This window comes from Pempheris klunzingeri, chromosome 4, assembly GCF_042242105.1.
Source record: "Pempheris klunzingeri isolate RE-2024b chromosome 4, fPemKlu1.hap1, whole genome shotgun sequence".
In the NCBI taxonomy this organism is placed as follows: Eukaryota; Metazoa; Chordata; class Actinopteri; order Acropomatiformes; family Pempheridae; genus Pempheris; species Pempheris klunzingeri.
Genome location: NC_092015.1, coordinates 16,345,224 through 16,359,432, shown reverse-complemented (window position 1 = coordinate 16,359,432; position 14,209 = coordinate 16,345,224). Strand labels below are relative to the sequence as shown.

At 42.9% G+C, this 14,209-nt stretch overlaps 1 protein-coding gene across 1 annotated transcript in view; it reads left to right on the top strand.

Annotated features, from left to right (window-relative positions):
- Nucleotides 1–13,259, top strand: part of grm5b (glutamate receptor, metabotropic 5b) — a 56,895-nt gene extending 43,636 nt beyond the window's left edge. The window contains exons 7-17 of the mRNA XM_070828710.1: nt 440–561; nt 1,061–1,185; nt 1,289–1,457; nt 1,836–1,962; nt 4,779–4,896; nt 5,087–5,273; nt 5,893–6,051; nt 7,600–7,725; nt 8,420–8,602; nt 9,621–9,787; nt 12,182–13,259. Coding sequence (XP_070684811.1) covers nt 440–561; nt 1,061–1,185; nt 1,289–1,457; nt 1,836–1,962; nt 4,779–4,896; nt 5,087–5,273; nt 5,893–6,051; nt 7,600–7,725; nt 8,420–8,602; nt 9,621–9,787; nt 12,182–13,259 — 2,561 coding nt within the window. The remainder of the gene's footprint in view (nt 1–439; nt 562–1,060; nt 1,186–1,288; nt 1,458–1,835; nt 1,963–4,778; nt 4,897–5,086; nt 5,274–5,892; nt 6,052–7,599; nt 7,726–8,419; nt 8,603–9,620; nt 9,788–12,181) is intronic.
- The last annotated feature ends 950 nt before the right edge of the window (nt 13,260–14,209 follow it).

Here is a 14,209-nt window from a genome sequence, read left to right as displayed (position 1 = left end):
ACATATCATATGGATACACACAGCTTTCTGGTTCATCTGCAGATACCCCTTGTGGCTGTGAGTGCTCCCTCCCTTTATTTCTTTGTATTCGTCTCCCGCCGTCTTTCTCTCTCTGTTTCATTCTCTCCATTCATACGCAAAACCGTGTGTGAGAGCTGCATCAAAGAGAGTCATGTCTCATGTATTCTAATGAAATGAGACATGAAATACAAGCGAACAGGACCCAGAAAGGAATGAGATGTGGAGGTGGAAAGTGGCCGATGAGAAGAAATGAGAGGGAAGAGAGTAGCCTTTGATGTTGGGGGAAAAAACACACTGTGTTTCATAAACCTAAGAAGGGAAATTAAGAGTTTCTCAGATATACCTGCCGTTGTTTTTTCATCCTTCCTCACCAACCCAATTCTCCCTCCACCCCAACTCTTCCCATCCACCTCTGCAGAGCGAGAGTCGCTTCGGCAGCAGTACGCACAGGACACTAAGATGGGGTTTGTCATCAATGCCATCTACTCGATGGCATATGGCCTGCATAACATGCAACGGGCACTCTGCCCAGGCTATCAGGTAGGAACTGCTCTGATGGATGAATATAGAAACATACTAGGACAAACCAAGGAGGTGAAGGAAAGGGATGAAGGGGAGGAGAGTAGGAATGGTGGGGCAAAAAGAAGGTACCAGCTGGGTATTGCTGCCATATTATACTTGATCTTGTTTTCATGGTGACCATTTTATGTGGGAAAGTGACAGATGGGAAATTGGATGACTTCATATACTTTATAAATGTTACTTATGACACATGTGCCAATTGAGGAATTCAGATTGAGTACAAAGTACAAAACAATTTAAGACAGAATCTTAGACAGAAGATATGTTAGTCCATGTTTGTCCCATATTACAGTATTCATGTTTGAGTAGCATATATGAAGATATATATTTTATGTACTTACTATACAATTTCCAAAGTGGCTTGTACACACAAAAATACTTACAGGTATCAATGTTTCTAAAGCCGTGCGTTGGGACATTTTTGGTTAATATGACATTACTGTTCATGTATTTTAAGGGCCTATGTGATGCCATGCGACCTATAGATGGTGCTACACTGCTGGACTTCTTGATGAAAACCAATTTCACAGGCGTGTCAGGGGAGGGAATCTTATTCGATGAGAATGGAGATTCACCTGGCAGGTACACACTGTAACTGAACAAAGCTGTCATGAGTTTCTTTTTTGTGTGGTCTTTTGGGCCAATATGACACGACTACCTGCTCACTAATACCTTATATCCACAGGTATGAAATAATGAATTTTAAAAAGATGGGGAAGGACTACTATGACTACATTAATGTTGGCAGTTGGGACAACAGAGGTTTGAAGATAGATGATGATGAAATCTGGCCCAACAAAGACACCATGATCAAGTCAGTCTGCAGTGAACCGTGCGACAAAGGACAGATTAAGGTAAAATTATATTTTTACATTGACATTTACATGCTACATTATGTACGTAAAGTTCACATAGTTCTCATACTTTGCAGTAAGTGATGGTTAAAAAGATAATTACTTGCAAAATTGTGACTCCAACATCTACCATACTACCATACATTTACTGTACGTGTACGTTTTATGCTGAGCTGATTATATGTCATTTTTGCTACCTATTTTAAATGAGCAAGATTGGTTTGTGAGGCATTATCATTCTGAGTATTAGTGGAAAGAAAGGTTCCAGGTAAGATAGTGGCCTGTGCACATGAGTTGGCACGGACAGTATGTCACTGGAGGCATGCAGTACACAAAGGAACAGGTAGACACACACATTGTGCTTTCTGTCCCTCCCAGGTGATTCGTAAAGGTGAGGTGAGCTGCTGCTGGACTTGCACTCCCTGTAAAGAAAATGAGTTTGTGTTCGACGAGTACACCTGCCGAGCCTGTGAACTGGGCTCCTGGCCTACTGATGACCTCACAGGTCAGTCACTGTGTGTTTATTTATAACATTTGAATGCGATCTCAGAGACCTTTCTACTTTGCCAGGGAAATACTTAAGGAGAAACTCTACAAGTTCACATGTAAGAGCAGTATTTGACCATGCTCATGCATAAAAAGTCTGTAATATCAGTGCAGTAATAGTGATGCTACTTGAAGGAAGGATAATGCTTAGTAGAATGGGATAGATGTGTTTCGTGGATACAGTGTGCCATTGCAGCGTATTATTATACAGTAAATCCTGCACCAGATACATTAGAGAGAAACTGAGGGATGATCCTCCGTCTTCCCTTCCCTTCCTTTCCTTTCCTTTCCCTTCCCTCTCTCCCCCTCATCCCTTTAATTTGTTACCAACATAGTCACCAGTGTTTTAATTATTCTGCATCAAGAGCAGCTTTCAATGCAAACACATTTCAGTTGCAATGAAAATGTATTTCCCCTCCATTGCTTTCGAAGCGGTTGGATATTGCCTTGTTATGCTTTCAGCTGCTCATTATACTGCTTGCTAGCTCCTCACCAAGCTCAATGATTAAAACATGAATCGAGCTGAAAATTCAGAGAATCATCCTTAAACTAAAAGAGGAAGCGAAGAGTGAGAAAATGACAAAGAGAAAGTTGACAGTGGAAAAAAGAGGGAGATAAGGAATTGAAAGTGTGATTGGGGTTACCCATGTATTAGTTTGTGTGTATTCATGTGTGTGAGTATGTGTATATGACTTGTTTCATCAACAATAAGTGCTGTGTGTCCCCCAGCGGGGCAATATGGAACAGTTATAATGAGGTGTAAACAAACTGCTTGCCCTGTTCTTCCAGCAGACATTTTGATCTCCCTCCCTGAGGCTGCAAAAAAAGAGAGAAAAAATGTGAAAGATGAAGAAAGGCAGAGATAAAGAGGCAGAGGGAATAGAGGAGATAGAGCAAGGTCTCTGCTGGCAGGGACAGAGGTACAGTGGGTGTGAAAACCATAGAAAGCAATAGGAGAGACGGCAATAGAGCAAAAACAAGAAAAAGAGAGCGAGAGCAAAGTGACTTACAAAAAGAAAGAGAGGAAAAGTGGTTCTGAAAGAGAGAGAGAGAGAGAAAGAGAGAGAGATGAATAGAGGCTCTGGCAGAAGCAACAGCCAGAGAGAGTGAAAGGCGCAGAAAAAAGGAGGATTAGCTTTGGGATTTGAGCCTCTCCAGTGATCGGTAAAGTTCCACAGTCTGAGTCTGAGGATGTTTGAAGGAGTTTGCCTCAAAACTTTATATTGACTGAACCCCCAAAACAGCCCCCCTCGACTTAATGCACCAGGTTGACATAGGGTCAGACCACGACACCATTTCCTGCAGATTCCGTGAACTCGTTTAGTATTAAAATGGTCACGTAGCCAACGCTTTTCGACTGTTCTGAGAAAACCACGGGAAATATACTGGGATTTATTGTCCCCAACATCTAGATATATGATAGCAGGATTAATTGGTGCTAAATTCTCAGCAAGTTCTTCAGTTTCCTCCCGCACTGAATTTTTACAGGTGGGTGGTCCTCACCCCTCATGACTAGGCAGGACAGTTACTGTAGCTCTTGTCTCTCAAAATTCTGCTATGTCGTGAAAACGCACTACCTCCATGATGCTGAACAGTTGCATTTCTTGTGAAACTGCTCCATTTTTATGTCTTCTTTTATCTCTTATTTATGTACTGTTTATTTTCTGACTTGCAATAAGATTATTGGACTAATTATTCTGTTTCATACACACTCCAGTTCAATACTTTACACTGTTTCAGATTATGACTTTTTTTTTTTTATCCAATTATAACTAAAATGACACTTCAAGGTTTTCAGTGATGTAAGCGCATCCACTGCAGAATGCTTATTTTCTGTGTGTTTGCTATCGTCCCTCGGCTCCCATTCAGCAATTAGGCTGCAGTTTTTGCCTCTAGACCTAGCCACATCCCTGATTTGATAACCATTATTGACTATGTTAAAAATAAAGTCATTAAGTTATTTAGGTCTGTTTTAATGAGCGTTCTGTCTCTTCCTCCCTGTATGATTTGTAGGACTGTACGGACAGGTATGTTTGTTTGTGAGAGAGAGACACTAAGAGCAACTGAGAAGAGCAACAGAAAATGAAAGAAAGAGAGAGAAAGGAAGACAAAAAGCAAGATAGAGAGATTTTTAAGGACATAAAGTTTTAGAAAGAGTCTACGTGCATCTGCGCTGCTATGGTATGTCTAGACCAACCAGACTGATAATTTCAGCAAGCGTTAAGATGGATCGTAATTAGAACTGTCCCTTTAATTAATGACACTTTATCTCTGTGCCCAGGAGGAAGACAGAGATGGAGGGAGGGAGAGAATTAAGGAGAAAGGTGGGAGGGATAAGGATGAAGAGAGACAGGGGAAATATTAGGGGGGAAAGAGAGCGACAGAGTGATGGATAGGGCATTACAAGGAAAAAGAGAGTGACAGAAACCATATAAAGATTGTATGACAGGGAACAAGAAGAAAGAAAGGAAGGAATACAGGTGAATGATGAAAGAGACATGCTGAGTACTGGGTACAACATTCATGTTTTGAGAGTGGATTGATCACAGATTGATGATAACTAGATAATCATTCAGTCATAACATTTATAACAGTCCCATGTGGGCCAAAGCTTGATTTAAAAGGGAAACAAAAGAGAAGTGAGAGAGAATGTTTGGCAAATGTATGGTAGTCTTACCTTAATCTCATTATCCAGTGACTGTGCTTCACACACATTCAAATGAAAGTCATTTATTATGTTTCAAGAAGTGCATCTCCACATACTTGTATCCCCAGGCTGTGACCCAATCCCAGTGGAGTACCTGCGGTGGGGAGACCCTGAACCCATTGCTGCTGTCGTCTTCGCTTGCCTCGGCCTAATGGCCACATTCTTTGTCACCGCAGTCTTCATCAGGTAACAGTTCTTTCATCTGTCTCCGAAAATTTATGAACTGAGGAGAACAAAGCAAGCAGTGTTGGACTAGATGCTATATAAACTCACTTAGGAAAAAGTGATCAAGAAAAGATGAGAAAGTGTGTGTTGAAATTCTTACTGCATGTCTGAATGTGTGTATGTTTTCACATTCGTGTTCATATGTCCTCAGGTTCCGGGACACCCCAGTGGTGAAATCTTCCAGCAGAGAGCTGTGCTACATAATACTGGCAGGGATCTGCCTGGGGTACCTGTGTACCTTCAGCCTCATAGCCAAACCCCACATCATCCACTGCTACCTCCAGCGACTGGGAATAGGCCTGTCACCTGCCATGAGCTACTCTGCGCTCGTCACCAAGGTAAGGAGTGACATCAGGATTTGTGAAATATGTATGAGATGTAGGTTGCAGCAGCTTTAAGGGGTGTAGACCTAAAGGAGCTACCTCCAAGGTCTTTGAATACCTCTGTCATTAGATCTATGCTTACCTGCCTTTCCTCTGCGGGTAATAGCCACAGAACAGCTTCAGATGCTGGGGAGTCAGCAGCAGGGATACATCTGTGGGTGAAGGCAGAACTGTGGACCTAATCAGAAAGAAAAAGGGGCAACTAACAAAGCCATATTCCTCTGATACTGCAGACTGTAATCCCTACCATTCCTTAATGGTGAGCGAGGGTGTATTGGTACCATCACAGCAGAAGCAGAGCATAGGTCTATCCTACCCCTGTCATGTGAGGTTTTAGGTGTGCGGGTTAAGGGAACTGGGAGGTAGGATTACATGATGGCAGGGAACTGTAATAGCCTTCCCATAAGAAACGACCTTGGACTCATAACACTTGATTTTGACTCCTATTTGCAGTGTCTGCATTAGGACAGTGGCAGCAGTGTAGAAATACAGCTGGCCAGAATATAGATGAAGTACGACCAGTATATAGTTCATTAAAATGATGTTGGCAATGGTGTTTGCAATCTGACCCCAGACAAACCGCATCGCCCGGATCCTGGCAGGCAGCAAGAAGAAGATCTGCACAAAGAAACCTCGCTTCATGTCTGCCTGTGCTCAGCTCATCATTGCCTTCCTCCTCATACTGCTGCAGCTGGGCATCATCGTGGCTCTCTTCCTCATGGAGCCACCTGCGGTAAGCTGTGTGTGTAGGTGTGCGTCTACGTGTCGCTATTACATTATGAGTGGGAGAGTGGCTCATTGAAAGATACACTTAAGAGCAGATTGAAAGACACAAATTAACGATGAATTAACGAATGAAGTTACAGTATAATGAGGCCTTTTATCTCCAAGAGTCTGTTTCTTTTACATTAGACTTAGACTTTCTTTATTGATCCCCCATAGGGGGAAATTCACATGTTACAGCAGCAGATGTTTTTAAGACCATTTGGCACACATAGTAATAGGTGTATTACTAGATCAACACACAGTGGTGGGCCATCAAGGCCAGCAAGGCCTTCTCTGCTGGCCTAAACTCAGAATCACTGATTTACGTTTTAATATTTTCCCATTAATCATTTTAGATTATTCCTAATAGTCTATGCTCTTCATTTCATAGCGCGTCTCTGGGCTGGGGTGCTTCCAGCCTTCCTGTATGTCTATATTAGAGCTTTTATCCAATCATATTTCAGCCACCATGTGTTGCCAAGGTCAAACAAATCTGCCCTGAGGCCTTCAGAATCAAAAGTGCAGGCGCCCGTAGCTTAAAATACATCGCAATGAAACTGTTGCTTTAACCAATCAGATTTCGAGTTGGTGACCCCAGGGCCTTCTAGCAGGCGTACGATGACGTTAGTATTTTCACGTCCTCTGATTGGATGGTCAGAGAGCTTAGCCAAAGCTAGCGATTCTTACCTGTAGCGACCTGGTAAAGCTAAAACTTTATCATAATCGTAAGTATTAATAGCAGTTTTTTTAACCCACAATGGTTGACGGAGGAGAAGATGTTAATTTGGTCGTAGATCTACTTAGAAATCCATTTTCAAGGCGGACTTTCCAAGAAAAGCTGGACATTTTGAGGAAATGCTGGCCCACCCCGAAGCTAGCAAGCCTGTCCCAGCCGGGAAAAGGGTTCGTCCGCCACTTTCAGGTCAGCAACTACGAGCGGTACCCTCGGCTTACAGGCTCCGAGGAACAAATTGTATTGCTGGGAATGCCTGGTATTGGCAACTGAACGACTGTGTTTGGAGCCGAGTCGGTGGTTAGAGTGTTTGGTGACTTGTTGAATTCTTTTAATTGGGTTTCTTGCTTTAGTGATGTTATTCATTCTCCAGCATGAGATACCTGTCTGCGATGCAACGTCCTGTTATACTGCCTTTCTGTATAATGTTGATGGTTTCTATAGCCGTGACGTCATAATGATGGTATTAAGAGTTAGTTTGATTCAGGTAGGACGCCACTGAAGGCCCAGGTGTAAAATGAACGGCCTACCACTGTCAACACATACTGTTAGAACTACTAACACCTTTATCCAATGAAGTTAAACAATCCTGCTCTATGGCTGTGCTCGCGTTTTCGTAATTATTTGCCAAAGAATGGGGCATCTCAAGTTAGCATTGAAATTTAACTGCTCCCCTTCATCCGTTTTAATGCCACTCTTTTATATTTACAAGAAAGAAAAAAAGGTGCTTGTTGCAAAAGCGTTCATTATTGGCACGCCCTGTTTCGACATCTGTCTCTACAGGTGATCCATGACTACCCCAGCATCCGCCAGGTCAACCTCATCTGCTACACCACTAACCTGGGCGTGGTTGCCCCGCTAGGATACAATGGTCTGCTCATCCTCAGCTGCACCTTCTATGCCTTCAAGGTACTTGCTCAAGATTTGTAACTACTTTAAAAATGCAAAGGTTTGTGATGACTCGCCTTTTCTGTGACACAGTATTGAAAGTGATTTAAATGACAATATCAAAATATAAGTGACATAATGATCAATTAGTGGTTGCTTGAAATCCAAGGCTCTAAGGACACATGTTGTTGGAACTAAAGGTTTTCATGAGTAGGAACACTACAAATGTTCAATTTGTAGTATGTACAGCACATGTCTTCCTTCAATCTGTTTTGCACAGACATAAAAAGCACAACATGAAAAGCAATGATTGAACCACTGTTTGTGTTGGGTGCTCTACAACCTTTCCTCAGCAGTAAAGCCGCCTATTTTCTGTAGAGTGGGAGAGGAAAAATGAGCAAGAGGAGACAAAGCTGAAATATATTGCACAAATGAAGCAGAGCAATAGAGAAAACCAATACCGCTGTGGTAGTGTGAGGCTATGACCCCATGTTTCACCTAATTCACTTGCACATAGTGGTGAGGTCAGCACCAGATCTTTAACGGTAATGCAAAGGTAGTGTGGCAGTGTCTGTTCTGGTTGTGTAAAGGTCTATTATCAAAAGCTAAGAGTGTCTTGTTTTGTCTTCCAAATTTAAGGCAGAATACACAAAGCAATTTAACAGCAATAACATAAACGGGATGAATATTTGTTTACACTTTCTCTCTCTTCTAGACCCGCAACGTCCCAGCTAATTTCAACGAGGCTAAGTACATTGCCTTCACCATGTACACTACCTGTATTATCTGGCTGGCCTTTGTACCCATCTACTTTGGCTCCAACTACAAAATTATCACCATGTGCTTCAGTGTCAGCCTGAGTGCCACTGTGGCTCTGTGCTGCATGTTCGCACCCAAGGTAAGGCTGAATGCTTCTACTTCTTACCCATTCACCACTCTGCTTTATATATCTCTTCACATTTTTCAATCCCCTTAAACATTTAGTTACTGCTTTAAACCTCAGATACATTTTTATTTTTAACCTGACTGCTTCTCCAGTTGTCTATTAATGCTGAACATTAGGAAACTTCAAACATACTGCCATTGTAATCATTCTAAATCAGTGCACTAGGTATATTAAACTGCAGGTAACCGTAGCAGCAGCACTAATACTTATGAACTCAGTAATAGAGGATTCAGGATGTTTCCTCTTTATTTTCATACATCAGGACACCTCGTTGAGTATTTAAGGCAATCTGTGTTATTTGTACAAGAGCAGTTCAGTCCCCATACGATATATTTACATCCTCCTCCCACAACCAAGAAAGTTTGATTTACTTTTTCATGCTCCACCTGCCACATCCACAAGCTGTCAGTGCAATACGCCACAACTTGGTTTGTTATGTGAGTACTTAAATGTGATGATAAAGTACCCCAAAATATGTTGCTTGGCACCATATCGGCAGTCTGACAGTAACCCTGTTATTAGAGTTTTAATGCTCAGGCAGCACTCCAGTAAACACCATGTAACTGAAAGTGAGTGTTCGAGTTTCGTTTTTGAATAAATAATTAGAAACCTGAAATGACATTTCTGCAAAATGCCCGCATTGAATTGAAAAATCTAATGTAAAATATTATCGCATATCATGTTTCTCCCACTAACAATAGATAGATATGCCTGTGGGGCTTCAAGGAGAAAGTTTGTGCTCAGAGCAGAAATGCAGTCAATAAAAACAAATAGCTGCTGCTTCTTTCCAGAAATGTATTTTCATTAGTTTTACATTAAAAAGATGAGTAATGACAGCCTTCAACACTCCTCTGAAAACAGCATTTATTAAAAGACAGTTTTGTGTAGACAGACATAATGTGGTTTGAGTGGATTTCTGTTTTAGAACTGCTCCATTTAAATAATATATATCTTCTTTTATTCATATTAGGTGTACATCATTTTAGCCAAGCCGGAGCGTAACGTGCGCAGTGCCTTTACCACAAGCACAGTGGTGCGCATGCACGTGGGAGACGGCAAATCTTCCTCAGCCGCCAGCCGTTCCTCTAGTCTGATTAACCTGTGGAAGCGCAGAGGCTCTACTGGAGAGACACTCAGGTAAAGCTGTGTGTGTGTGTGTGTGTGTGTGTGTGTGTGTGTGTGTGTGTTAGTGTACACTAGAGGCTTGTTGGCCAGGTTAATGCCAGGTTACTCCTCAGTTACAGTCCAAAGCACCATTTCTGTAATGGCCCCACTCTGAGACTATTTATGGTGTGTGTGTGTTTGTGTGTGTGTGTGTGTGTGTTCGTGTGTGTGTTCGAGCTCTCTGAGAGATTGATTCTCTGAACTCCCTTGAGTCTGCTTGACTGTTCTTCTGACCCTAACATGAACTGCAGACAATTGCCTAATGGAGACATGGCAAAGAAGGAGAAAGAGAGGAGTGAACTGAGAAGGGGAGAGTAAGGAGGAAATTGGAAAGAGAGATCCAAATACAGAGAAAGGAAAGGATGGAGGGAATGAACAGAGAAATGAAAAGCAGAGGTGGTGGTAAAGAAAGAGGAGAAAAGGCTGATGGAATAGTGTGAAAGGAAAGACATAATAACTTTCACACCCAGCTTAAGGCCATCCACAAGTCATCTACAGTGACAAGAAACCGATCAAACGACACAAAGAGAGTGACGCACAGCCACTTGTCTGGAATGAAAAGGGAGAAAAAAAGACAAGAACACATTTTCGTTTGTCAGCAGGTTACTCCAGCTGACCCCGCTTGGCAAGCAAGATTTCAATCATGTTCTTATGAGAAATGTCAGGAGTGTTTCCATCTTCGTTCCTTATTATTCCTCTTCCCTTCACCCTCTCTTTTGGTCCCATCTTCCTCTGTGGGTGGTGGTAATTGGCAGCCCTGTCTATCTCTTCAGTGCAGGGCTGGAAGCCGTTGCCTTTGAGATGCTGTCATTGTGTAGTCTGAGCAGATGCAGACAGACATGAAACCTACAGACCAGGGCGGGAAGAAGAAATACTTAAAAGAAAGAAATATTTGATGTGTGAATCAAATGTTTGCACTGCCAAAAAGTGCATGGTTTACTTTCACCAGACATTAAAATCAGTCTTATAGCTGGATACGATATATGTAAGATAAGCACTACTTTAGCGTGCTAGCAGGTCTGGTCTGGGCCTACCTTCCTCTGAAGCCACGGTGAGAAACTCCTCGTATGGGATCAAATGGATCGATCACAGCTCGGCTTATGTCTAGGTGCTGGTCGAGATGTGCAGCATTTGTTCGTGAGCGTATGGACATGCAGTGTGTGTGTGTGTGTGTGTGTATATGTGTGGGTGTGTAGTATCAGAGAGTCTATGCATGTATGGGTGTGCATGTCTTCAGGGTGATTTCAGTTCCTTTCACCCACAGACACGGTGGTGTGAGGTTTAATCAGAAGTTCCACTATAGATTAATCACACTAATTAACCTGACAAAAGGATGAGCAAATGGGAGAGGGGGGGGGGCAGAGCGCTGTGACTGATGTGAAGCAGAGAAAAGTGTATGAGAGGGAAAAATAGAGAACCTGACAAAGAAAAATGAAGAATGTACCATTTGGAAAAAAATAGAACAGAAAATTAATTGTAATGAAATTACTCCACATATGAAGTCAAACTGATTATCTGTGGTTGAGTCGAGGCTCCATTTGAATGTATTTGTATCTATTAAATGACATTACTCATCAAGGGTAACAAATTGGAACTAATATACAGCAGGCACCGTTTATGTAATGTCTTCTCAGTGTTTGAATCATAATGCTAATTGACTACTAACGGCTGCTTTTAGATTTGCTCCACAAAATAAGTTTAAGTGTCTTCTTTCCTTTGCAACATTAGAATTTCATTATGTAGACAAATCCTATTTAATGCATACTTAAACAAGGAGATGTTGCCGTCAGGAGAGACTTGATAGGTTAATGAACGGCACAATAAATTAACATTTGTCTGAGAAACAAGTGTGAAAGTATCATTTTAAGCTAAAAAAATCACTTACTGTCACAAAAAATATCACATTTAATTACATTTGGAATGCCTAATAATATTAGATAATTAGGACTGCAAACAAAATCCACTGAATAGAATACTGAACAAAAATTACTTTAATTAATCTTTTATCAGAAAGTGCAAAATAATGTCCAGTATGCTTATGATGCCCTCATTCAGCTGCCAGATAGAAAGTCAGCGCTCCTTTTCTGGACCTAAACACAACACTGAACACAATCAAAAATACTACTTTTTACTTTTGTCTAAACTGAAAATAAATAAGTGACTGTTGTTTCTCATTTATGTAATTAGAAATGTTGTAGACAAAAACAAATTAAATTTGTTTTCTCAGATCAAACAGACAAAAATAATAATAAACTACTAATTAAATGAAAGTGGTAATTCTACCTCCAAGCACTAAAGACAGCCCCCTCTTTCTTTTCTCTCTTTCCTCCTTCCTTCCTTCCTTCCTTCCTTCCTTCCTGCTCTCAGCTCTAACGGTAAATCGGTGTCTTGGGCGCAGACAGAGCGCAGCGGTTCACGTGGCAACCACCTGTGGCAGCGACTGTCCTTCCACATCAAGAAGAAGGAGAACAATCAGACTGCCGTCATCAAGCCCTTCTCCAAAACTTCAGAAGAGCGTTACTGTGGGGGGGGTGACTTGCCCCCACACATCCCTCTTCCCTCCCTCCCCTCCTTGTCGTCCCTGGCCACTCACCCTGACTCTGGCGCAGACAAGACCCTGTATGAGCTCGCTGAGGCGGAGGAGCGCTACTCCATCACATACCGGCCGCAGACGCCTTCACCAATCAGCACGGTCAGCCAGAGGCTAGGGGCGGGCTTAGTTGAGGAACCTCAGATGACTGGTATCCCACAGTACGCAAGCAGTATTTGCAGCGGCGGCAGCGGCAGCAGTTGCGGTCCAACCAGCAGCGCCTCTCTTATGGGCGGGAGTGACGGTCATCTGGTTGTTGTGGACGATCACCCAGGACCACCCCAGAGTTCACTGATGGATCAGATCAGCTGTGTGGTAAACCGCTTCACCGCCAACATCACCGAGCTCAACAGCATGATGCTGTCGTCCTCTCCGACGCACTCACACACGCACAAACACACGCCTCCTTCTCCTCACCCCACTGACCCGTATCTGCTGCCCCGTGAGATCCAGATGCCCCCGACCCTCACCACCTACGCTGACGTCCAGCCCCTTCCACCCGTCGAGTCTAGCATGGGGAGCCGGGGTGGCTGTCTCGTTCACCCTATTCCTCATTCACCTTACCCCCTGCCGCCTCACCCCCAGACCTCCCCCTCTCTCTCCCCCATGCGAGGAGGCCTGATCACCTGCCTCACTGACTCCCCTCTGAGGAGGGCGGAGTTAGAAGAGGAGCTTATTGCTTTGACTCCGCCGTCGCCTTTCCGCGATTCCCTGGCGTCTAGCAGCGGCTCTCCTATCTCAGAGACGGGTCTGTGTCTCCCTCCAGTCCCCTCCCATCCTCCCCCCTCTCCCCCTTCGCCCAGGTACAGCAGACTGACACTCAGAAACTACAGCCAGAGTTCATCCTCACTGTGAAGCAGAGATGACAACTAGCGAAAAAGAATTGAAGAGGAGCACTCAAAACCAACACGGTCAATAGAGACTGAAATCCATTCGTCCCTATGTGGGGTGAAAACCTGAGTTAAGGAGTCGTGGAGGGCTGGTTGGTGAAGACACCCAGCCGCAACAGTCTGCTCTGTTTGTGTTTACATGTTTGCAGTGAGATGCAAGTATAAGACGCTTGCCCACGTTGTATTTTCTTAGTGCTGTTTCTCACAACTGAGGCATGACGAACAGCAGAATTGGCCACTATAACTCTGCAGTGTTTTAGTGTCTGTGAAGCCAGGAATCATTCTCGAAGGTCTAGAGCTACGTATCATTTAGGTGTGAGTAGTGGCCTTAAGGTAACATGGCTATCAACTAATTAGAGATTGTGAATGTGTGTGTGTTGTGTGTGTGTGTGTGTGTGTGTGTGAGTGTGTGTGGATGAGTGTGTTTTTGCTATATCTTAGTTAAAGAGAGGTGATGGCAGCATGACAGTGAAAAATATTGATGAGGTAAGACTCCTAAAGCCTGACGGACTAACAGAGGCTACCAAGGGCACATATGTATTTGCTCATACACAGACACAGTCACACACATAAACACATACAATGTAAGGGAAAAACACTGTAAATATACGAGAGGTTATGGATTTTACTCTGGTGATAAAATCCAACGTGCTTCTGACAAAAGTGCATTGTGTTAACATACCAGGCCGTATGTTACTCTGAAGAACTTTCTCACTAAAGCATCCTTTTATTCATTCATCTCTCTCTAATCGGTTCCTTCTACATTTTCATCTCTTTCCCTCACTCCCTCTTTCTCTCACTGCTTTCTACTCTTCCAGTTCATTTTCTTTCTGGATTTCAGAAGTTTGAATGTATATTTTCTACATGATTCCTGAAGTAGTTGGGACCAAATCTTTTGTACCTCTCTGTCTGTAA